This window comes from Paracoccidioides lutzii (genome assembly GCF_000150705.2).
Source record: "Paracoccidioides lutzii Pb01 unplaced genomic scaffold supercont2.3, whole genome shotgun sequence".
Lineage (NCBI taxonomy): Eukaryota > Fungi > Ascomycota > Eurotiomycetes > Onygenales > Ajellomycetaceae > Paracoccidioides > Paracoccidioides lutzii.
This window is the reverse complement of record NW_015440949.1, coordinates 816,479-840,687: the sequence shown is the minus strand read 5'-3', so window position 1 is coordinate 840,687 and position 24,209 is coordinate 816,479. Positions and strand designations below refer to the sequence as shown.

The 24,209-nt window shown below is 47.7% G+C and overlaps 12 protein-coding genes across 12 annotated transcripts; 6 read left to right on the top strand and 6 right to left on the bottom strand.

Annotated features, from left to right (window-relative positions):
- Positions 1–1,078: 1,078 nt before the first annotated feature.
- Positions 1,079–2,278, top strand: PAAG_01578 (hypothetical protein; the record flags this gene model as incomplete). The annotated part of the gene is made up of 2 exons (XM_015844383.1): positions 1,079–1,384; positions 1,574–2,278. 2 exons carry the CDS (start codon positions 1,079–1,081, stop codon positions 2,276–2,278), a joined length of 1,011 nt encoding a protein of 336 aa, XP_015701291.1.
- Positions 2,279–3,727: 1,449 nt separating this feature from the next.
- PAAG_11307 (hypothetical protein) lies at positions 3,728–4,526 on the bottom strand (the record flags this gene model as incomplete). The annotated part of the gene is made up of 2 exons (XM_015846979.1): positions 3,728–3,949; positions 4,041–4,526. 2 exons carry the CDS (start codon positions 4,524–4,526, stop codon positions 3,728–3,730), a joined length of 708 nt encoding a protein of 235 aa, XP_015703401.1.
- Positions 4,527–5,957: 1,431 nt separating this feature from the next.
- PAAG_01577 (hypothetical protein) lies at positions 5,958–7,097 on the bottom strand (the record flags this gene model as incomplete). Its single annotated transcript, XM_002796523.1, has 2 exons — positions 5,958–6,983; positions 7,032–7,097. 2 exons carry the CDS (start codon positions 7,095–7,097, stop codon positions 5,958–5,960), a joined length of 1,092 nt encoding a protein of 363 aa, XP_002796569.1.
- A 578-nt stretch (positions 7,098–7,675) lies between these two features.
- On the top strand, positions 7,676–10,093 carry PAAG_01576 (hypothetical protein; the record flags this gene model as incomplete). Its single annotated transcript, XM_002796522.2, has 1 exon — positions 7,676–10,093. The coding sequence occupies one exon, from the start codon at positions 7,676–7,678 to the stop codon at positions 10,091–10,093; it is 2,418 nt and encodes an 805-aa protein (XP_002796568.2).
- A 1,275-nt stretch (positions 10,094–11,368) lies between these two features.
- PAAG_01575 (sterol 24-C-methyltransferase) lies at positions 11,369–12,660 on the bottom strand (the record flags this gene model as incomplete). The annotated part of the gene is made up of 3 exons (XM_002796521.2): positions 11,369–12,263; positions 12,357–12,391; positions 12,457–12,660. 3 exons carry the CDS (start codon positions 12,658–12,660, stop codon positions 11,369–11,371), a joined length of 1,134 nt encoding a protein of 377 aa, XP_002796567.1.
- A 722-nt stretch (positions 12,661–13,382) lies between these two features.
- Positions 13,383–14,582, top strand: PAAG_01574 (pre-mRNA-splicing factor slt11; the record flags this gene model as incomplete). Its single annotated transcript, XM_002796520.2, has 1 exon — positions 13,383–14,582. One exon carries the CDS (start codon positions 13,383–13,385, stop codon positions 14,580–14,582), a length of 1,200 nt encoding a protein of 399 aa, XP_002796566.1.
- Positions 14,583–14,963: 381 nt separating this feature from the next.
- On the bottom strand, positions 14,964–15,573 carry PAAG_01573 (hypothetical protein; the record flags this gene model as incomplete). Its single annotated transcript, XM_002796519.2, has 3 exons — positions 14,964–15,070; positions 15,223–15,414; positions 15,498–15,573. 3 exons carry the CDS (start codon positions 15,571–15,573, stop codon positions 14,964–14,966), a joined length of 375 nt encoding a protein of 124 aa, XP_002796565.1.
- Positions 15,574–16,041: 468 nt separating this feature from the next.
- Positions 16,042–17,542, top strand: PAAG_01572 (hypothetical protein; the record flags this gene model as incomplete). Its single annotated transcript, XM_002796518.2, has 3 exons — positions 16,042–16,194; positions 16,286–16,426; positions 16,499–17,542. The coding sequence occupies 3 exons, from the start codon at positions 16,042–16,044 to the stop codon at positions 17,540–17,542; spliced, it is 1,338 nt and encodes a 445-aa protein (XP_002796564.1).
- A 757-nt stretch (positions 17,543–18,299) lies between these two features.
- Positions 18,300–19,503, bottom strand: PAAG_11306 (hypothetical protein; the record flags this gene model as incomplete). Its single annotated transcript, XM_015846978.1, has 2 exons — positions 18,300–18,538; positions 19,305–19,503. The coding sequence occupies 2 exons, from the start codon at positions 19,501–19,503 to the stop codon at positions 18,300–18,302; spliced, it is 438 nt and encodes a 145-aa protein (XP_015703400.1).
- Positions 19,504–19,737: 234 nt separating this feature from the next.
- On the bottom strand, positions 19,738–20,325 carry PAAG_11305 (hypothetical protein; the record flags this gene model as incomplete). Its single annotated transcript, XM_015846977.1, has 2 exons — positions 19,738–19,977; positions 20,119–20,325. 2 exons carry the CDS (start codon positions 20,323–20,325, stop codon positions 19,738–19,740), a joined length of 447 nt encoding a protein of 148 aa, XP_015703399.1.
- Positions 20,326–20,555: 230 nt separating this feature from the next.
- Positions 20,556–21,170, top strand: PAAG_01571 (hypothetical protein; the record flags this gene model as incomplete). The annotated part of the gene is made up of 3 exons (XM_015844382.1): positions 20,556–20,591; positions 20,685–21,033; positions 21,142–21,170. The coding sequence occupies 3 exons, from the start codon at positions 20,556–20,558 to the stop codon at positions 21,168–21,170; spliced, it is 414 nt and encodes a 137-aa protein (XP_015701290.1).
- Positions 21,171–21,546: 376 nt separating this feature from the next.
- Positions 21,547–23,465, top strand: PAAG_01570 (choline-sulfatase; the record flags this gene model as incomplete). The annotated part of the gene is made up of 2 exons (XM_002796516.2): positions 21,547–21,960; positions 22,020–23,465. 2 exons carry the CDS (start codon positions 21,547–21,549, stop codon positions 23,463–23,465), a joined length of 1,860 nt encoding a protein of 619 aa, XP_002796562.1.
- Positions 23,466–24,209: the final 744 nt, after the last annotated feature.

The window sequence follows — 24,209 nt, the reverse complement described above, 5'->3', positions numbered from 1 at the left end:
TGTCATACAAGAGATGGAAAACACTCTGACATTTGATCTGACTCAGTGATTGGATAAGATCTTCAAGAAGAGTCTGATACAGGCAGAATTGAATATGCATTAAAAGAATGAGTTATCTGATCATTATTTGATGAATTGATGCTGAATTGTCAAAAACAGCCACAGACAGGTGCAGATAGGGAGGATCCTCACTATCAAGGATGCCAATCACAAGATCAAGTATTGTAAGGAAGAGGAATCAATAAAAGAGAGAAATAGAACTCCATAGTCAGTTAAGATTAAAGTCTTCAAATCTAATGCCAATCAACCACAACGTGATGTTATTAATGAATCTCAATCTATCAGAGATTCTACACTCTCTAATGAGTATATAGATAATCTTTATATTATAGATAGGCATGGTGTTGACCATTAATTAATTTTTGAAGATTGGTGATCCTAGAAGATTTTCATTACAGTGATATTTTCTTTACGGTGGGGCGCACTCACTAATGGTGAGTGCGCGTGGCACAGTTAGTACAAGGGCTTCTTCTGTTTCCTCATTTGATTCTGAGAGTTAAATTACTTACTAACCATCAGCGATAACTAGTTAAGTAACGTAGTGCCTCTTTATTTTATGAGGCTTGGCAATAATCTGTCCTGCCACCCCACTCACTCCTCACATCGCACAACGCTGGATACCCGGACGGCCCAAGACGCAGTCAAGTCGGGTATTTAGCTCAGCCGAAGTATGGGTTACTATGCTATAAGTGCAATAGCTAATTGACTGGAGGTCTTTCTTCTCCACATCCAGCCACAAACACTCCGAATTCAAATTGACTCACGGAGCTCACTGGAAACGGCTTTATAACTACCATCAGCTTTGGGATTTGATAAAACTTGCAACCGCTGCAGTTGCTGGATTCTTTTACATCCTCCTTGAACTTGATGTTGTCCTTGGAGCGTATCATGCCTCACTTTCAGATAGGATTATTATAGCCATCGCTAGGGCTGATAGCGGTAGAAGCATTGAGCATTTGACGTCCCTAATTGCCTATCACTGGGGACAAGAGGTCCTCGTACATTCCCTCAAATAACTATGTCACCCACTTATGCATTTTCCGAAATTCCAACCATTGACCTGTCTCTAGCGGAGTCTCCTGCTACAAAACCAGAACTTCTCGAGCAGCTACACCATGCGCTTGTTTCTGTTGGGTTTCTATACGTGTCCAACCATGGTGTTCCAAATGAGACCATTGCCAATCTTGTTGATGTGCTGCCACACTTTTTCAGCTTACCTGACTGGGCAAAGGAGGAAATCGCCCTGTATAATTCTCCCCATTTTCTAGGATATAGCAGCGTTGGCGCAGAGACAACTGGGGGGAAAGCAGATAGAAGGGAGCAGGTTGAGTTTGCGACTGAGTTGAATACAATATATGCACCTGGAAGACCCCTATACGAAAAATTGAGGGCCCAAACCAGGTAAACTTTTACTCACATATTAATTTCCTTTCACGTTGCCTATCTCATTGCATATACTTCTGAGAAGGCTCGCATGGAATTGTATTAAAATGTTATCTATCACTCTATGTAGTGGCCGTCCCAACTCCCGGACCTCAAACCAATTGTTCAATCCTACATCACGGAACTCACGTCGCTTGGCGAGCGCTTTCTCCGCCTTGTAGCGGAAGCCCTTTCCCTCCCTCCATCAACATTTATCCCTTTCCTATCTGACCAACACCGCCTGAAGCTCGTTCATTACCCCGGCACCACTTCCTCCAACCCAGCCGATAACCTCGAAGGAACCCAAGGTGTTGGCCCCCACAAAGACTCCTCGGGTTGGTGGACGTTTCTCCTTCAAGCTTCTCCACCCTCCGTAAAAGGTTTACAGGTGCTCAACAAAGCCGGAAACTGGATTGACGTTCCTTGTGTTCCCGGCACATTTGTGGTTAATATCGGCCAGGCATTCGAGGTCGTGACTAATGGCGTCTGCAAAGCCACCACGCATCGTATGCTCATGGAGCCTGGGTCTGGTGAACGATTCAGTGTACCATTTTTCCAGGGGGTCAGGCGCTGTTTAACTAAAGAGGAGGCCGTAGGGATGTTGAGGGATGAATTTCAGAGGACTGTGGCGATTGGTGACGAGTCTGAAGAAGGAATGAGGATTGATTCGCCGTTTTTGAGAGGGAAGTATGATACGTGGGGTGAATCGCAGTTGAGAACAAAGGTGGGGAGCCACAGGGACGTGGGCAAGAAGTTTTACGCCAAGGTTTATGAAACGTATGTGAATGATGATTGAGAGATATGTTGCATATACACTGCAATCGGTCTCACATTTTCGAGAGACACCCCGATTTCGTGTTTTACTGCTCAGTATATCATACCATATATGATCACTCCTTGGACAAACTCCGATATATCGGGCCTCTCTTCAAAGGAAGGTCGTCAATATGCTACCCGAATGCCATGAGTTGATAATATTTGGTTAACAAGAGTCCAAGGTGTACGTATACAGAAAGCATCCATATCTCGCCTATCTTTTTCCTTATTGGTTTTGCCACTAACTAGCCTTAGGGTTTGTAAGTAATACTTGGACGCCAAGCAATTTAAGGAGCCGAAGATCCAGGACTGGGCCGTATCTGGGATGAAGATCTTAGCTCTTTGCCCGTTAAATTAAATTATAGAAATCTACGACGCCCAATATTATGTTGGATCAACTGCCCCTTCCTTGCCATCCCACCTGCGGGGGCCTTGCAAAATAATGGATTGGTGCTTGAGATCTCGGGTCTGAGGTGGGCGATGCACGGTCTTTCAAAACATGATGTACTGTATATTACATCGGAGTTGACAGGGGGATTAGGGCAGCACAGGAAGGGCAATATTCAAGTCGCGATTGGCGAACGTGCCCGGCATCGACGCATCTGCGCTTGTGGGTGCTGAAGCCACAACACTTCGGGATATCATACAAGTGCCGAAGATGCTTGATCGTGTCCTTGATGAATATAGCAATGCCCTTATAGATGCGCATCATATGGAGTTGATACTGTCATGCTTGAGCATCCTTGGGGCACTTGCCATGGAGTGGAGAAGTGAAAGGGCAGGGAAAAGCATTGAGGGGGGAGGGATGTGGTTAAGAATTGTAGAACAGTGAGTACGCGATAGTTATATTGATGAAAGTTAGTATCAAGAGAAGTGATTGTTAACACCGTGATTAGCATTGTTTCAGAGGGTCTCTTTTAATATCTTTTTTCTCAAAGATAGATCTCTTTTTCTTTCCATATATCCTCTATGCTATTCATTCAACAATATACTTCCTTGAAGCTAGAGTCAGATTTGATCCTTCTTATAAGGTCAAATCAGTAGTACTACTAACCTATCCGAATTGGGGAAAATTTTATCGTATAAACGAATTAAAAAGCCTCTCATCCTAGTAAGTAGAAAATTGCTCAATCGTTCAAAAACCCTGCACGGTAAGCCCGTTGAGACCGACCTAATTTGATAATATATATGAGTGTGTACATGTTTTGCTATCATAAATAGTGGTTCCCTGTCGCAGACCATCTGAATGAAGCAGTTCGAGGCAACGCCTGCTTAACGTAAGAGGGGTATTCATACAACACCAACGGGCGGATCCACCTGATAAACACGTTTTAGCTATTTCTGCACTCTCTTCCCATTTTCACGCGGAAACCCACTTTCTCTGGCTCTTTTCTTTTGGTCATTAACTGTTTTCGTGTGTAATCAACTCTCAATATTCCCCGACACGTCGATATTCACGTATTGCAAACACGGAATTTTGGTCCACATGTACGATTCTTTTCCTTTCGAGCGCGTTCTTTCTGTGCCTGGCGGCATTGCCACTTATGCTTGGGCCAGTCAAAGGACTGGCATATGGTGGAGCAATACCTTGATTGTGGAACATACCACACCGATTAACGTTGTGGAAGGGTCCTTCTACCACAGGAATATTCTGGGATTGACAAGAGATGAGAACATAGAGAACCACAGCTTTAAACCTACCAAATTCTCCTACACCCGCTGCACCGCGCTGTATTGCTTACACGCCCGCAGCACTCGCAGCTCGTTGCAGAAGGGATTGGAAATTCGGGACGCAGTATGTTATTAACATAATCTTTGGCAGCCTGCTCCGCTCGCCGATCGCACTCCCCTGCAGATCGACAAATTGGCACGACTGAATCCCAAAATAACGGACGAGAGGCAGGAGATGTTCCTACCCGGGGACTCAGAAAGGGAAGGCCGGAATGGTATAATTCCTTTGCAGGCTCTCCACATATTTGGCAGACCCATGAACGTGCGGCAAAAATCTCCTTGTTGTGACGGATGACTATGGATTGAAACAATTGACCTTCTGCATCGTGGTCAATGGGCGTTTCCAGTGTACGGTTGCATATGGAACTGGGGCTCTCTTCCTGGAATCTAAAATTGTAATCATATCCCCCATAGAGGTCTGGAATTGGGATTCCGCATATCCCCTGATATGTGATTTTAGTTGTCTGCAGTCGAGATACCTGAAAGCGACCTGACATTGTTGGTTGCTTGGGGGAGGGGCTGGTATTTTGCCGCTCAGTGTGCAGATATCGGGAGAAACGATAAAAAGCGATATAACTACCCTGGAAGTGACGTGCAAAGGAGCTGCAACGATGAGATGCAATATCCATCATTTGGAGCGTCATCAGCATTTCTTCGTAGGAATCCCGAGGTCTCTAGAGGTGATGCCCATTTTGGGTAGTTTTGACTTCACTCCTTTGAGCCTCGCCGTCACCCATCGTCAGAAAAGTTGACATATTCTCTTTCGCCATATGAGCCACCATATGTTTGTCATATAATTATCTAGTCCTAGGCTACAGGACGAATCAACGTCGCTAAACATTCGACATCCCCCCTATGCGTGCAAGACGGCACGCTCTGGTTGAGAGGCGCTTATTCAACGCCGGCTTGCTAAAATATCACCAAGTTCCCCCCGCTAACCACTATTTTCGGGCAAATTACAGCAACTGCGTGGTTACGAGGATATCATCAAGACACAGGCGTGGGGTGGGCATGTACCCGCTTGTTACAGAGTGATTTCGGCTCCATAACTATTAGACACTTCAAACATATTTACATACTTGCTTTCTTCAGGTTTCTAAATTGTTCTCGCTTCTATTTTGAACTGATTTAGTTCCAGTTGTCTCTGGTTTTTGTCTAATGCTTCCCATACTTACCCGCCACACCTATATATCTGTCATGTTATACGACAGCATGTGAACCGATACCTATATCGGCTTCACTATTTATATAGATAGTTATTCCCACATGGAGCCTTTTTCTTTCTTCTTTCTTCTCTTTTCTATAATTTCCCCTCTCTAATGTAACTTATGGATAAATCCAACGCTCGAGGTAAGAGGATTCGATTGGCACTTCCAAGCTCCCAGTTAGTGATATTGAATGGGTTCGACGTCTGTGTCGATATAGACCAGATTTTTCAGATAGAAATAGTCAGATGCAGAGCTTTAATTTATAAATCAATATGATTTTGCAGCAATGGCAGCCCAAAATATTCCGAGTGTCTCTCACTTTGTAGACAATCAGCAGAATTTCCAACAATTGGGTGTAAAATGGTGTACATAAATAGCTAGGTACGTCCAACGATTCGTTCACAGAGGAATGGCTGCTCAAACAGCAGGAATGAATTTTGGCGCCATGAAACCTCTCCTACTTTTCGCTAGCCATGAGATCTGAGTAAGATAGGGTAGGCTTGCTGCACTTAGAAAGGTAAATGGTAACCCTCGAGCTATTATACGACGCGGCAGACAGAGCTATTCGTATAGTGCTCAAAAGTGATTATTGTAACCCAGGGACTGTGTGAAACTAGCTTTGAATCAGAGCTTCCAACTAATAATACCTTCAAGCACTATCTGTAGCAAACGTATCAAACCACCTTTTGAAAAGCCTTTCATCAAACACGACTAGCATCTTCATAAGCAAACAGAGCCGTCTGTCGTGTTTGTCGATGCGTCCTGGAACTGGCGAACAATCATTCCCAATCGCAACGCCCAGTCTTCACGCCGTGTCTCTTGGATAAGGTCATTGGCCATATCTAACCTTCTAGCATATTTCTTCGATTTTCCCGTCGCCGAAATCTTTCTGCCATGCATGTGGAGTTCTGACGTCATTGCATTGGACGTGGCTAATAGCGCGGTCGAGATGACAAAAAGCGCGAGAATAAGAATCTGTCCTGGTTTGCTGACATTGCTGACGAGAGCAACGTCAGTATAAACGAGCAACGTCGCAAATGCTGTGATTGAATCTTCTGCGAACGAGCAGTCTCGCAGCCATTGGCCAGATGTCACGGCTTTTAGGTCATCCACCGCACCTTGAAGTCTGACCCATCGATCCTGGCTTAGGAGAATAAGGAGGTCGCCTTGAACTCCAGGTTCGGGCGCACCTTTCCAGCCAAGGGTATTCCGTCGGCGAATAACGATCACATTGCAGAGGCGAGCGAACATCAGTGCCAAGAGAGCAGAGACACCCCACCAGTCGTGTGCGATAATTAGGACTACTAAAACGGCTTGTGATGCAATGGCGGCAAGGAAGTATGGTATGTTTGAAGATGCAAATGTCGCAGTCAAAGGGAAGAGGAAATTCAATTTTGACCGGAGGCCAGTATTTGATTTTGAAACTGGAGCTACCTTGAGGTATGTAAGGTGACCGGTAACACTCATCTTCTGTAGGAATAGCACGGCAGCTGGATTTTCCACACGGAATACATATCCCGATGTCAACGCGGCAGTTGCTGGGTACTCGCCATTGTTGAGTTCGGGTGCAGATTGTTGCCGATGTATGCCGGGACAAAGCACGAGTGTGTCAAGGAGAGCTGATGCACCTGTGAGCGCCGTGCGTTTAGCGAGAACCGAAACCTCTGCGATGGCTACAAGGCCAGCGGCGTTCAATGAAACACCCGTCACAGGAATGAAGTTCCAGGAGCGCGGATGCAATTCGGCCTTCTAATGTTAGACTACAGTAGGAATAAACACTTTGTTGACACGTACCTGATGTGGGATATACATATTCAAAATATCGGTGATGAAAGACAACATATTTAATACCACCTCCATGGCAGGCGTTTGCTTCTGGGGTTTGAGGCTCTTTTAACTGCTTGATGTCAATGAAGAGGAACTGAACACACCTAATCGTGCCGTGGCTGCACAATCCGCTTGGTTGGCTGATGAGTTTCTGCGCGCTCAGACAACTAGTGACTAGAAAGCCTTCAGCGCCTCACCAAACTCTGTGAACCTCGCCCCGCCTGAGATGAAATATATGAGGAAAGCAACACTATGGTTGGTTGGGGAAACCATGGGCTACAAACAGCGAACGTCGAACCATGCCTATTCTATCAGTGCTAGTGCACTGCATGGTGTCCTCATCACAGCCTGATGGGATGCAGAAACGTCAATTCCAGCCTTGCGCATCCTGACGCTATCATAAATATCCCCTCTCCGCCTTGAGATAAAATGGTGTTTGAAATCCTTGTATGTTATCGGCAGGGCGGCTTTCGTCAAAGTTATAGTCCTATGAAGAGTGCCTTGAAAGTGCCTATTTCAACACCATCCAAGAGGGTCCTTGGGGCACTTGTGTCCAGCCAATGTGAGCATAGAATTACGGCCAACGATCAAGCTTTTCTTTCCCAAAATATATGGCAGCGTACAACTATCACGGGCAATGCCCTCTAAAACGAGGGGAATTTCGGCTTGTACGACTCCACCGAGGCGAAGGCAATGCCGAACTTGAATGCAATCTGCTGAAGCGTACTCTTCCTAGCGACGACATGCCGGAGAGCGATTCCCTCGGTGCGGTGGTCAGTGCGCCAAATCCAGAGCCGTATGAAGCCCTGTCATATACTTGGGGGCCAAAAGGTGAAAACTGTCTTATCAAAATTCTGGAAGCTGATGAATCTCATGCAATGGAAATTCGACCCAACCTTAAAGCTGCATTGCTGCGTTTCAGACTTCCTCGGTCACATCGATATTTGTGGGTGGATGCTCTCTGCGTGGATCAGGACAATCAGGAGGAGAAAAGTACCCAAGTCAGCATGATGTTCCGGATCTTTGATACCGCGGAGAGTGTCTGCGTCTGGCTTGGTGAAGAAGCCGACGGAAGTGCCAGAGCAATGGAATTTATCCGATGTCGTCTGAAACCTGACAATTTTGACAAATTGGTGGAAGACCAGTCGTTATCCGAGGAGTGGGTAGCACTGTGCGCCTTGATTCGACGACCATGGTTCAGTCGACGGTGGATAATCCAAGAGATAGCATTGGCAAAGAAAGCCACTGTATTTTGCGGTGGATCGAACGTGGACTGGGAAGAGTTCGCTGACGCAGTTTCCCTCCTTGTCCATAGTAAGGAGAACGTGCGGAGGCTCTTGAGAAAATCCAAGGATTATAGTGATCATCCAGACTACCTTGGAGATGTTAGTGAATCAGCAGCTGCCCGGCTGATAGATGCATCGGATAACATGTTCAGGAAATCAGAGAAGGGACAGATCCTAGAACGCCTCCTTTCTCTAGAAGAACTCATGTCCTCCCTATCGGCGTTCGAGGCCTCAGACGCCCGAGATGTGCTCTACGCGATTTTATGGCTAGCCCGCGATGCACGCCCGGGTTTCAAGGGCACATCATTCACAACTTCGGATGACACCACCAATGAATGGCCAAGAAGGCTATCTGTATCCAGCGACTTTCCGACATCACCCACAAGTGGAGCTGATTCCCTAGATGCACAACTTCGTGCGCTTGCCCACGTCGCAGAGGGTAGAAAAAGAGCCCTTTCTGATACCACAAGCAATGAAACACCCCACAAGCGCGTAAATGGCACCGAAAATCTCGATATCCCCCAAATTTCTATAAGTTATGTCAATTCACGAGCGAACGAAACGATGGGAGATCGTTTAGTGAGGATGGCAAATTCACCTACCGATCAGCGCGAACCTCTAAATCCTATTGTGACCAACGGTCACCCATTTCTCACTTCTATTCTAGAAATCTCACCAACCCAGGGTTCTGTTGACTCGAATCTAAGTGTGAGAAGAGACTCAATAGGAAGACAGGGCTTCTTGGCGATAAAAGCTGCAAAAACACTCCGCGAGAGGGCGAAGAAAAACAGTATCCCGGTTGATTACAATAAAAGTGTCCTTCAAGTGTGTAAAGATGTTTTAAGATTCATATTTACTCAGTCAAACTCGCTAGACATGATGTGCCGACCATGGGCACCCTCTGGCACCAAGCTTCCTTCATGGATGCGCCCCGTATCAGATAAAGCCTTTGCCACCGAAAGGCAAGGAGTTTATCGTCGGGTTAATGCCGATTCGTTGGTAGGTAAACCCTGGCCCAGCCCAAATCTCTACAAGGCTGCCCATGATATCCCCGCTTGTTGGTCGTTTGATTCTGAAGTGGAGGAGATCCTAAATGTCAAAGGCTTCGTCCTTGATACGGTACGGCAAAAGGCATCAGCAGCCCGCGCGGGAATTATTCCATCCGACTGGAACAAAATTGCGGGTTGGGAAAACACATCCCTACCTCCCCCAGAGGCCTTCTGGAGGACGTTGGTTGGAAATCGGGACTTCGAAAGCCGCAGGCCGCCACGACACTGGAGGAAGGCGTGCCAGGACGCCTTCAGTCTTCGAACGTCGGGAGGGGATCTCGATATGAAAGAATCGGTTGCATATGGGTGCCCCAAGTTTGTGCAGCAGTACCTCGAGCGAGTGCAATGCACTGTATGGTCACGAAGACTTGCGGTGTTAGCACGCATTCCAGCGCACGAAGCGTTGTGTCTTCTCCCCATGGGGGCTAAAAAGGGGGATAAAGTATGCATTCTATATGGATGCAACGTTCCTGTCTTGCTTCGTGATAGGGATGCGAGCAGGCGTTGTCGGTGCGAGTGTCAGCTGCGAAATTGCCTGTGCTGCGCGCACAACCACCCAACAGATTTAGACGACACGACGCCCTCTCGGTATGATCTGATTGGCGAGTGCTACGTGCATGGAATGATGGATGGGGAGGCTCTTGATTACAAATTGAAAAACAGAATCAAAGGACAGAATTTTGACATCCAATAGCAAAAAAGATGGGCTCTTCAGGGCTCTTCAGGTTGGAGTGAGGTTATGGACCTTGTTGGATTGGATAAAGTCCGTTAACGGATTAAAACATAGCGAAGGGTCCGCTAATAATGAATCTGAATTGGACATACATGTATACATTTGAGACAGCGTATTGTCTATCCCCTGCTCGTGTTTTAAAACCCCAATGTATTCCGAACCAAAGGGCTTATATATCGAGTATTGCATTTTGGAAATCAGGGGTTGGCTGACCTACCGTGAGCAGATATTAACAACCAATTCAAATGGTTTCGCTAAGTATCCGGTATGATGTGCAGTAGCGATCGCGCTGCGAGGACCACTCGGAAAAGGGTCAATTATATTTTGTGAGTTTCAAGCTGGCCCCCCCCCCCCCCCCCCCCCCCGAACCAACATGCTTTTTGCTATGCCATGTTGGCAATTGGTTTCTCCTTGGGAGTATTGAAGCCAAACCGGCACACCCAGCCTCACGAAGTGTGTGATGGACGGTTCCCCTCTTTCCAATAGCTATCAACGCCGAATTTATCTGCCGGGTTAATTTAGCATACCATTCAGCATTGTGCGATCCGCAAGTCCCGCGACAAAAGGCGTTGAAGTTGGGGACAGGTATCCTCAATATAAGATCCAGTAATTCTAAGTCATGCGAAGTCCAGCTGCATGAAAGAAATTCATACAAACGGAGGCAACGTTGCAGAGCAATTGACACATTCAAATAATAAATAGACATGTGCACAAGGTATATGGATTGGCGTGGAAATAGCGGACCATTAAATGTATATATGTAAGCATCCTCCAAAGGAAATCTACGTATTGGGGGAAAAAAATATTAAAATAAAGTAAAGAAACAGGAAAACAGGAAAACAGGAAAACCTGAAGATGAAGCACATAGGAAAGAAAAGCAATGAAATACATGACGAGAGAATAGAACAATTGTACAGAATAAGATTGCTGATCTCCACCCAAAGACAGATTGAAGCCGCCCATCGGAATAGGGTAGTCGTGGGAGATATGGCTGAAGCTATGGAGTATGTAGGTTGGAATGAATGTGCACAATCTCCGTGGAAGTGGGATAGAAGTGGGGGACGGGGAAGGAGATGGAAAATTTAAAGGGGGAAGCACCAAAAATCTAGCAAGGAAGTGAAGTCAACGAACAAAAGAGAAAAGAAGACGCAAAAGCAGTCAAGACATCATTCTACACCACAACTACACCACATTCTCACTCCATCGTCTTTTTTCTCGAAAAACGTGTCGCATACTTTACTCGGGCTTCCGTCCCACCATCATGAACATGGGGGTGAATAACTTCAGCTCACCACCTTTTACCAAGCAGTCAGCAGCATATGCCAAACTGTATGCAGTCTTCTGGGTGCCATGAGGCATAATTCCAATTTTCTCCAGGCCACCAACCAAGCGATGAACAATCGCACGCCCCCACCATGTCAAACGGAGAATGGTCAGGAAGTCACCAATAGAGCTCATATACTTCCACGATCCGGCCAAGGGGTAATACCAAGGGATCTCATCTCCTCGATCTGCGAGATCTTCGGCATGTAGAAGTTCAAAACCAGCAGTCTTAATGGCCGCAAGCGCAACATCAGCCTTGACCATGTTGGAGATGCCATTACCCTGCTCAATTCCAAGGCGGATTTCACGGTGCTCTGCGTTGTCATTGTCATATTTGTCAGTCATAACCCACTCATATACACCAAAAGTACCACCAGGCTTCAAGACCCGATAAATTTCACTGTATATGCCTTCAAGGGACGGGGCGTGGACAGTGGCTTCAATAGCATAAACTGCATCGAAAGTCTCCGGTTCGAAGGACATCTGCATAAAATCTCCCTTGGTGAAACGCAGTTTATCCGACAGACCCTCCTTGGTGGCGTAATGGATGGCACGATCGATCTGGTAGTCGTTGTTGTTCAAGCCAATGACATTGACACCCGTAAACTTAACAATTTCTCTGGCAGGGCCACCAACACCGCAGCCTACGTCAAGGACAAGTTGGTTTTCCTTCAGACCTATCCAATGGGCAAGGTAATGTTCATGCCGAGCGATGGATTGGCGGAAAGGCTCGCCGTACGCGAAGCGGCAGAAATGGAAGGATGATCCCCAGCCATACTCATAGAAATCGGTAGCAAGATTGTAGTAACTATGAATGGGCAACCAAGCTGTCATTTAATAATCGCAGCTTACGTAAAGGGGCTAACTCTAATGGGACCAAATGGGAGGAGGAGACACTCACTGTCGGGTAAGAGTAGCATATTCCGCTCGTCGTGCCTAAATAATAGTGGTATTAGAACTATCCATTGCTAGAACACTCCTCATCCAGATGCAGCACTAACCTCTCTGACTTCTTCAGTTTCATCCGCAGAGGACTTCTGGTCCCAATGCTTGAAATACTCCTCCAGAGCGGCCTTTTGCGCGTTGCGATCCTTGGCTGTCAGAGCTGCCAGACCACCACGTCTTTTGGCAGAAGTGCCATGGAGGGCCTTACTGAAAGCAGCATCACGTTTGTGGTCCTCAGGCTCGAGTACTCCTGGCGCCATGTTGCCGGTTATATATGTTGTAGAAGCGAGTGGAGGGGGATTGTGGCGAGAAAAGGAGGTGCTGAATAGACAAAGGAGGGAGGATTACGAAGTGGATTTCAGAGTCAATTGGTCTTTCTTCAATTTGGAGGTCCCAAGCAGTTGAGGATATCAAGAGGATATAACTCCAGAGCGAATGTTGGGTTGTTATCGTGGAGTGAAAAAGATGTTTGGAAACAATGAAAATAAATTTGGAGAAAACTCACCGCGATCCAGGAACAGCGAGCGACAAAGGGGGCTCAATCACCGGGACATCATGCCTAATAAGGACTAGTGATTGTAGCCTCAGCCAAGCACAATCAGGAGTGATGGAGGGCAACCTGTAGCCAATAAGGAGCTTTGAAATCGCGGCAGCCTCAGGAAGTGGATAATACGCTAGCCTGCATACGGCCTAGTCTGCAGCAAACGATTGTGCCGACGTTCTCTTGGCCAATCATAAGGGATGCTCTGGCTGTCAGCCACAACAACCGTTCGATCCGGATAAAATTATTCCAAGTTCCTTTGCTTAGTAAATCACCCCTCTGAATTCATGTGACAATGCCAAATTCGATAAATCCAAATGGGGTAAGGCTGATTTCCGATCTTGGATATCAGATTGGACGTCATCAAAAACCATCTTGAAAAACCAACTTCAGCAAACAGTTATACCTATAGGTAGCAACACTTACACCTCACCTGTCACCATGGGCCCTCCTCCTCAGATAAAACAAGATATAAACCGCTCGGGCTGGGAAACAACAGACTTCCCCTCTGTTTGCGAATCATGTCTCCCCGACAACCCCTACGTCCAAATGCTCAAAGAGGACTACGCCGCTGAATGCAAAATATGCACGCGCCCTATGACCATGTTCCAATGGAAACCCGACCGAACAGCACGCACAAAACGCACAAATATCTGTCTGACATGCGCACGACTCAAGAACTGCTGCCAGTGCTGCATGCTGGATCTCTCCTTTGGCCTGCCCATCGTGGTTAGAGATGCGGCCTTGAAGATGGTGGCACCAGGACCTCAGAGCTCGATAAATAGAGAATACTACGCCCAGGAACACGAGAAGGAGATTGAGGAGGGCAGAGGGGCGGTGGAGGAATATGCTAAGACAGACGAGAAGGCTCGAGAGCTACTCAGGAGGCTGGCTAATAGCGTACCCTACTATAAGCGGCAACGGCGAATACAACCAAGCGGCGAGAGCGGTGACCAGCAGGAAGGATCAGGACAAAGGCGAATAGGATACGGACCAGGACCGGGCGCTGGAGGTTCTACACCGGGTCCCATTCGAACCGGCGATATTCGGCGTGGCGGACCTCCTGGCCGAGGAAGAGCTGGCATGCGGGGTGGACGTGGTGGTGGTGGTGGTCGTGGCGGACGAGGCTTCCCCAGCGTTGCGCAGCTGCCTCCTGGGCCGCAAGACATTCTCCCCCCCGAAGATACCAACATCACATCCCTCTTCATCACCGGCGTCGAGGACGATCTTCCCGAACATGCAATACGGAGCTTCTTTACTGAATTCGGCACGCTGCGCTCGCTCATCTGCTCACATCGATCCCATTGTGCCTTTGTTAACTACGCGTCTCGAGAGGCGGCGGAGAAAGCTGCAGCTCATTGCCAAGGTAAGGCGGTGATTCAGGGCTGCCCACTTCGAGTGCAGTGGGGTAAACCTCGGCCACTGGATAGTATGGACCGGGAGGAGAGGATGCAGAACGCACGACAGGGACGGTTGATGGCACTAAGAAGAAGTTCTGGGGTGGAAAGGACCGCGAACGAAACTACGCAGAGTGGGAATATTGGTAGTGCTTTACAGGACACAGAGAAGAAACCGACATATACCATCGCTCCGCCGCCAGGGAGTGGGGATGTTCATTATGCTAGCTTGGCTGGGGATTGATGTTGATTTCGGAATATTTTACGATTCGTTCGGCGTTAATAATCTGTAGAAGGAATACTGTGATGTTGTTTCCTTCTTGTTTCTTATTTAAAATCATCTGTGTATTATATACAGGGGGCTTTGGGTTTCTATTATATATCTTACTCGACCTTATCTTCCCATTGGACAGGTTTTCTTTCACCTCGTATACACAGACTGTTGACGTGCGCAGCCTAAATGTAGTTCCATGTGCCTCTCTCCAACGGTTCATCGGCGGGGCATATACATCCTCCTTCAAAAATCGCATCAGCCAGTATATCTGTCCAGAGAATTCATAGTCCTAACAAGTACACATTCCAATTGCCACTCGACCTTGGAGCGCGTTAAAACGCCCTTTCGCCTTCACGATTGCGAGCACGTCTTGCCAACCGCAGCCTTGATTCTCTTATTCCCCGCCGTCTTAATTGTATCGTTATCCCCGCGTTCGATGTGCTCATGAATACGCAACTCTACAACCAAATAAGTCAGTCTATCTATCTATCTATCTATCTATCTTTCTTTCTTTCTTTCTTTCGTTTTTATCTTTCAACCCACAACAATCAAACAAACCAGCCAATCAGCCTGAACTACAACGGCAAGAGAAAAGAAAAGGGACACACACCATACCGCTCCTCCCCCTTTCCTGCCTCCCCGGAACCCTCAACCCTCACACCTTGGACAACATTCGTCCGCAAAATCTCCGCCGTCTCAACCGCATGTTGAATGTGCTTTGGAGTATCAACGCCCAGTCTGCGATTTTGGTCGAAGTGCTTGCGGGCTTCTGCCCGGGCGGCGTGGAGGGTTGTAAAGTCGCCTGTTGCAAGAAAATTCGGGGTTAGCTAGGGGATCGGTTGGGAGATAGAGGGGTAACTATACGAGGGAGGACATGCGTTTTACCTTGGAAGGCAATGCGGGTTGCGCGGAGGAGGAGGCGATAGGCGCTCAGTGCGTTTGGCAAGGGTGTGGTGGCCATGATTGCTATGGGTATATGGGTAAGTGTGATTATTATGAACTTGGTAGAGTATCTTTCAGCATGTGGATCGTGGGCCTGGGGAATTTGCTAAGTTGATCGAGGTTTCGAGAAGAGATAAGATGCCTTCAATAAGGGACTCTATTTTCTGCAGAAATAAGAAATAGCCAGTTTTATCTAAGAAGGATCATTATCGGATATCGTCATGCTTCATCAATATCATCTGAATAGCGGGTAATTGAAGGAGATTCCAACTCATCGACGACCTTTCAATTAGTTGTCCTGTCACTCCAAAAAACAGAAGCTTGCGGCGAATTGATTTCTCCGTCCCAAACAAGTTTAGCGTCTCTCGTCACCAAATAAAAAAAAAATATATTCAGGACAAGAACTTTTCTTACCGGTTTTACACTATGACATCTTCACATTCTCTTAGTTACACACTTCGGATTCTGTAACTCAAGCCGAAACGAAATGGCTGCTGCTGAGGTTGTGCTTCTGCCACTTCCAGTCCTGCCAGAGGGCTGGAGTGCAGAGAAAAACTTGAAAATTGTTGGTTCATTGTCCAGCGCCATTCAGAGGAATGTTGAGCCTGTTGGACCGCACTTTTTGGCTCATGCCCGTAGAGTATGCAAATATCTGATTTCATATTACACTTTGTATTTTGCGGGAGCGCTTGTTATTTTGGAATCAAGACTAATAGTGATCATTATAATAGAAGCGCCATCAACGCACATTCTCCGAGGACGACAGAATCCAGGCGCAGGAAAATGTCAAGAAGATCGAAGAAGACGAAGTCGATGAAATCAGTGAGCCGGAAGATCCTATCATGCTTCAACGGGACGCGAAGGACTGGAAGGTGTGCTTTTCCATTAGGACACTTGAGATTTTCACTTGTTCAACCACCCCGGACACTGACTGTATACAACAGGGCCAAGATCACTACGCAGTGCTCGGACTGAGCAAATACCGCTATCGTGCAACAGATGAGCAGATCAAACGCGCTCACCGGAAGAAGGTTCTCCGTCATCATCCAGACAAGAAGGCTGCCTCGGGTGATGCGGACGAGAACGACAGCTTCTTCAAGTGCATCCAAAAAGCCACCGAGATCTTGCTCGACCCCGTTCGGCGCCGGCAGTTTGACTCAGTCGATGAGCTTGCCAATGTGGCCCCACCAGGTAAAAAGAAAGGAAATTTTTTCAAGCTATGGTCCGCCGTCTTCGAAGCGGAAGCTCGATTCTCTAAAATCCAACCAGTCCCCAAGCTGGGTGATGAGAACAGCACGAAGGAAGAGGTCGAGGAATTCTACAATTTCTGGTACAACTTTGACAGCTGGAGATCGTTCGAGTATGAGGACGAGGATGTCCCCGACGACAATGAAAACCGTGACCACAAACGCCATATCGAACGGAAGAACGCCAATGCGCGACGGAAGAAGAAGACAGAGGACACTGCTCGTCTGCGCAGGCTTGTAGACGATGCCCTTGCAGCTGATGAACGGATCAAGAAGTTCCGCAAGGCGGAGCGGGCCAACAAAGACAAGCGCAAGATCGAGAAGGAGGCTGAGGCGAAGCGTCTTGCTGAGGAGAAGGAGAAGGCCCGTCTGGAAGAAGAACGCTTGAAGAAGGAGGCGGATGAGGCTGCTAAAGTTGAAAAGCTCGAAGGCAAGAAGGCCAAGGAGGCTGCGAAGAATGCTGCGAAGAAAAACAAGCGTGTGCTGAAGGGCAGCGTCAAGGATGTGAACTATTTTGCCAAAGGGGGAGATGCTTCTGCGGCCCAGGTCAACGGCGTCTTGAACGACGTCGATCTCATTATTAGCAAGATTAGCAATGAGGAGCTTGCTGAACTTGCTGCGAAGCTTGCGGCTGCTGGCAAGGATGCTGCTGCTGTCAAGTCAACGTATGGCCATGTCGTCAAGGGTCTTGTTGGTGCTGGGAAGTTGAAGGAGGGCGAAACGAAGTTCCTCACTGTATAAAGGTGAACGAACATGCCTCCTGTAACACTGTTTTGGCATATTTTTCATGTTTTCCTTAGTTTCTTCTTTCTTGAAGATTAGTGAGCAATCTTATGATTTCCACGAAGTTAGATGGACGAAATATAGAAAATGGTGGTAGCATTGAGTTCGCTGAGAAGGATATTTCACATTCTATACTCTCATGCATGACAGTTTCCTGCTCTAGCCCTGCTTGTCCAGATGTATCCCAGTTCTTTTTCCCCCTATGTGTGTACAAAACTGCACACAGTCGTGAGGGATCTTTGCAGATATTGTTGCGCGGTGAATTTTCATGATTAAAAAAGAGTAGGCAGTTATCTACATGAACCCGAGTAGATCTCCTTTAAGCCAAAAAGCTTTCTAACAATTCAAATCCACATGCACGAGTTTGATCAATATGCTGGTTGCACTTTATCTGCTCACTGTCATGCAGTCTTTGAATAAATATATACGGGATGTCGATGTTCTTAATGGCTCTTGCGAGCTTTTTCTCTAGTTGTTTTAGCTACCTGTTTTTAAAGAAATGGGGTTTTGTATTGAGGGCATTTCACCCCAATCATACCTTTGCACTCATAGATAAAGTCGTTCCACATCTCAAAGAGCAAGTCACTTCCTCACCACTTGAAAATGCATAGATAAGTCCGGCGGAAAGGCCTCAGGAGTCCAGTGAAACACTCACCCAAGATCCTCTAGATAACTAGTTCCACAAGGGTGGCGTAGAATCTCTACGATCATCTTCTCAAAACGGACTCCAGTGCAGTGTCGTGGGGAGCCGTTGGTACCGATGCAGGGTTTGCAGGAATGCGGGGGGATTGATGTGGGAAAGGGTTCTGTCGAAGGTGCCGGGGTGATCGTGACGATCAATGCTAACTACTAATTCCAAGAGCTTCGTTTGGGAACCAAATGTTTTAAAGTTCAGGATTTCTTGGAAAATCACTGCTGAAGAAGCCGTAATAGCTGAATCTTCCAGACATGTGGCTACGAAGAGTAGATGCGGCGAGATAAAGTTAGTTATCTACTGATCAAAAAAAAAAAAAAAAAAAAAAAAAAAAAAAAAAAAAAAAGAAAGAAAGAAAGAAAGAAAAGAAAAGAAAAAGAAAGAAAGAAAATCATCTCGAACGCAAAACTCCTTCGCTTTCACCGGCTCGACACCATAAAAACTCCATTCTCCAAGATGCAAGCGAAGCTAGCTTCATTGAGGCATGTATTTCCTCCAAAGGAGACAGAAGAGAGCAAAGAGCGGAAGCAAAGAAAAAGGAACATAACCCCCGAGACCGAACGAGAACATCCAAAATCCCCAAGTTTATGATTGGCATCGCAAAGTTCAGAGCCGTGTCCAGGATTCGTCTGCCGATTAACTATACTCCCCGTGAGGCTGGTGAACTTCCCCATATTTAGATAAACAGTCCTCTTTGGCATGAACTTGTGGTTGCTTTGAAAGTTGGCCTTAACTTTTCGTCTCCAATTGACATGGGGGCCCAATGGTTAGTTACAGCTGGAGTCGTGCTAAAGCGCTAAGGAGCGGTGTCCTCCAGCACCCCCCGTCACCTCCCAAAAATCCGAGTTGGTTCCATTTGCAATAATGGTCCAAAAATTGCGTCCCTGTCTGTAATGAGAGCGTAGATCTCGAGGGTTATCCAAAGAGAGTGCCGGCGTCTTGAAATATGCAAGGGATTGAAGGTCCAGGCAAAATCCATTTTTGATTATAGTTACAGCAGAACACAGGCAGCCATCAAGTAGTTACCGTCGTAGCTAGTTACAGCATCCAACAATGAAATGTTTTGCAGTTCCCCGCCGACACACCACACAATCGATGCATTTATCAGCCCCCGTTCTTTCTTGTCCGTATCGTGCAGCAAAACATGTCTGGGTACCCAATGGGTAAAATCTAGCCGGCAATCACAAGTGGTCCCTTCTCCGTACCACGCCCCAAGCGACGACATTCAGAGAAGCAGGTCTCGGCGACGCCAACCTATCGGCAGCTTCTGTCTCGGGCTGATTCGAGCGGACTTTTTGCACCGAACGGGCAATCCGATCGCTGAATCAGTCGCAGACCCGCGAAGAGAGTCAACTGATGGTTCTTACTCAGCCACAACCAGCAGGTGACGGGTTGATGGTGAACATTCAAGAACTCCTCCAAGAATCCGATGAGATACCGGAGATGCGACGAGAAACCATTAGGTAACAGGAACCTGATGTGCAGCCGTGGCCTCGTCTGGACTGGCAGCAAGCGCAACACAAACAAGGCCTGGGAGTGTTGTGTCTAGCGTATCTATGTGGGGAAACAAACCCCCTCCTCTCACACATTGTAAATGGCATTGTTGGATGGCCCACCTGCCGGCAGCTGTGTGCAAGGTGTCAACCGGGCGACGGGTTTGTCCGTTGGTTGCGTCTTGCTGCTTACTCGGACCCGAGCTCTCGAGCAGTCAGTTACGGAGAGAGCAAGAATCGTATATAGAGAAGAAAGATGCATATAGAGAAAAGAACCAAGGAAAGCGACAAATACACTCCCTCCCCCCCAAAGCGTAAACTATTAGCTGCTGGCAAATATTACCTACCGTATTGTATTGTATTGTATTGTTCCAGCAAGGTTCGCTGCTTACACCGGAAGGGCTAAACCAATACGTATTATGCAATACAAACGCCAAGATTTCACTGTGCCCCCCAGCCCCAGCCCTAGCCCCAGCCCTAGCCCTAGCCCTAGCCCTACTTCCTAGGGTGCATGCAGACGCCCCTGGAAGATCGGTTTCTTGGGAATGCGCCATGTGTTTGCTTTTTCTTCGGCTCAGCGTCAATTGAAAAAAAAAAAAAATCTGCCTGGACGAGGGAAGAGGCGCATACGAACTCCTGTTCTGTGCAGGCTAGCTGGATGTGACAAGCAAAACCCATCCACCAGAAAGTAAATGGTTTTGACGTGGCTGTCTGTTGCTGACACGCGACCACGAGAGAGCCGAGAAGCCGTAGGTCTTATGGATTCTTGCCTCCCAAACAAACTATGGGCTTACTCAATCCCTACCTAGCAACAACATCGGTCACATATTGAGTGGCTTGTTGCGGGGCGGAGAGCGGAAAGAAACAGCAGATAAATCTAGACCCTGGAAATTGCCAACTGCAACACACATAGAGACACACCCGGAGCTCCTACGTCCGCTGCACGAGGAACCAACATGTGTGTCTGGCTGCGGGCGCAACCGGGAAGAATGGGCCAGGAGATGGGAAAGGGGAAGGGAGGGGGAGGGGGAGGGGGAGGGGGAGGGGAGGGGAGACCGGGGAAGGCGACAGCGATGATAAGTTAGGTCGAAAGCAGGACCATGCCAACCATGTCGCGAGCGCTGCCTGCCATCACGCAATCTGGCGGATGGCGAATGGCGACTGCGACTGTGACTGCGACTGCGTGATCGCGGCAAAGCGGTGTGCTGCTGATCGACTGAACAGCATCCAGTTCCTGAGCACGGTCGTAGGTGGCTGGGGAGGTAGGTCGTTGATTCTTTGGTTTTGCGGAACACGCTGCGAATCACTCAATAAATGGAATAGTGTACTTGGTTTTCCAACTGTTGACTGACTAGTCAACTGGATAACAGGATCGGAAGCGGAGGATACAATACAATAGCTATGCCCGATCACCAGAGTAATCCCCCTTCATACGCCATTTGTCACTATCGTGCCTTTTGGTCAGAGTCATAAAGGGCGAGTCTGCCCGCCCCACTCCCCCCAGCTCAATCGTTTCATTTCTGTCTTCTCTTTCGTTTCTTCCTTTTAGTTTCTCTTCACCGTCTAATAATATGTAATACCTCCCCTACGCCAAGTTAGCATCTATCAAATCACATTCTCTAATTACTCTCGAAAATACAAAACGGCTGGGCTGCGATCCCCTATTGTGATATTCCTGGCCGCTCCTCTCTTTGATCGCTTTCTTTATTCCAAGAAAGTTCAGCCTCCTGCTAACACATACATACCGTATAACGCTGAACACTCAAATCGTCACCATGACGAGCCATGAGAAACCTAGCATTCTCTACATTATGGCGGACCAAATGGCCGCTCCCCTTCTCTCCCTCTACGACGAAGACTCCCCTATCAAAACTCCCAACCTTGAACGTCTGGCACGCGAGGGCGTCTGTTTCGAGTCTGCCTACTGTAATTCGCCTCTCTGCGCCCCGTCCCGATTTGCCATGGTGACAGGCCAGCTGCCGTCCAAAACTGGAGGATACGATAATGCGAGTGACTTGCCCGCGGACACGCCTACCTATGCACATTATTTGCGCAAGGAGGGATATCACACAGCACTGGCGGGAAAGATGCATTTCGTTGGGCCCGATCAGTTACATGGATATGAACAACGCTTGACCAGTGATATCTACCCGGGCGATTACGGCTGGACTGTCAATTGGGATGAGCCGGTAAGCTGTTTCTTGCACAGTCATACTTCTTCTTCCTATTCTGATCAAGACAACCGCAGGAGGTCCGTCCCGATTGGTACCATGATATGTCTTCCGTGCTGGAAGCTGGGCCCTGCGTCCGTACCAATCAGCTTGACTATGATGACGAAGTCATCCATAGAGCAACTCAGTACTTATACGACCACACACGACACCGGACTGGTCAACCATTCTGCCTTACCGTTTCCATGACACACCCGCACGATCCATATGCAATGACAAAGGAGTACTGGGATTTATATGAAGATATCGACATCCCTCTTCCGAAAACACCAGTAATTCCCCAAGATGAGCAAGACCCGCATTCCCAACGAGTGCTGAAGAGCATTGACCTGTTTGGCAAGGAGATTCCGGAGGAGTGTATTTTGGCAGCCCGCCGAGCATATTTCGCCGCTTGCTCGTACGTGGACTCGCAAGTGGGCAGGCTGATGGCCACTATAAAGGCGTGTGATCTTGCCGATAAGACCATCGTCGTGTTCACAGGCGACCATGGTGATATGTTAGGCGAGCGAGGACTGTGGTATAAGATGGTATGGTATGAACATGCGGCTCGAGTGCCAATGTTCGTGCATGCGCCAGGTCGTTACAAGCCAAAGCGCGTGAAGGAGAATGTCTCCACCATGGATCTACTCCCTACTTTCGTAGCGATGACCGGAGGTGAAATTAACAACGGTCTCCCTATCGATGGCGTCTCTCTGATGCCTTATCTCCTCGACAGCGACTCGCGCGAAGCGGTTTCTGGGCTTAAAACCGACACCGTCATTGGCGAGTATATGGCTGAAGGCACCCTTGCACCAGTTGTTATGATCCGTCGAGGACCATGGAAGTTTATATACTCCCCAATCGACCCACCAATGCTTTACAATATAAAAAGAGACCCAACTGAGGCGGTCAATCTTGCTTCCGGTATCGAAATACCAACACGTCCACTTCTCAGCCTTAACGAGTCTCTTTCGCTCTCCGCAGCAAAACAGCAAACAAAACCCTTTGCAACAAGTCCCGCACCGCTTCCCACACCAAACGTCTCCCCACCCCCAGGTACACTCCAAGTCCCCTTTTCCACCGAGAACAAGACCAATTCAGCACAAATCCCCACACCTCCCCGTTCGCCCAGTCCAGGCAAAGAATCTGCGGACACAAACACAAACGAACACACAGCCACAGACACCAACACATCTCAAACCGACATCCAAAGCCTTCTCTCCGCATTTATCTCCGAAGCCTATTCGCGCTGGGACTTTACAGCACTTCGAGAACAGGTGCTGCACTCGCAACGGCGACGTCGACTTGTCTATTCCGCCCTTGTGAAGGGGCAGATGACGTCCTGGGACTATTCACCTGTAACGGACGGCAGTGCTCAGTATATCCGCAACCACAACAGGGGAGTGTTAGGGGATATCGAGCTTCTGAGCCGGTGGCCGAGGGTTGTGCAGTGGGGTGGAAGCGGGGGCAGAAACGGCGTCTGAAGCCTTGAGAGCATGGCATTTGGGATCAGCAAGTGGCTAGGTTAAATACGGGCTTTGTGGGGCGTCGGGAATAGATATAATATATATAATACTTTCTCAATGTCTAACTAAAACCTACATCCATGCACAACTGGTAGACAGTCAAAACTTACAAAATGAGGGAAATGTATAGATAGACTCCGAAAAGCTAGGTTTATCTGGTGGGGCAAAACCATACTTCAAACTTGTCTGTCTGCGGGGATGCGAAGCCTGGGTCTTTAGGCACGTTTTGTTTTACCTCTTCCATATACTGTCCCCGTCCATGGGTGATTATATCAGGTCAATGTATGCACATGTACAATCCATATGGACAATTATGCTCTACATGCATGCATGTGTGGTTTACCGTGTACATAAGGGAGCATTCGCACTTTTTATGATTGAAGGGGAGGGAAGTTGAAGAGTTCACCTGCGGGCCTGCCTGCCTGTGCCGACCAGTATAGGAAGTAAACATATTTATACATGCCTTTGGCATACGTATTGCATTTGCGTCCCAATTATATGACTTCCGGAATAGAGATGTGAAGTGAATTGGATCATCTGTTGATGGGTCAAAGGATCCCCTATTTACTTTATATTATGCTCTTATCTTTATATATATATTCCAGCGAAATCCTTTATCAGACTGCTCTATAAATACCCGGCAGTTTGCGTATGTTAGTTCACCGTCGTTGCGTCCCCTGAATGTAGAGGTGGCTATGAACA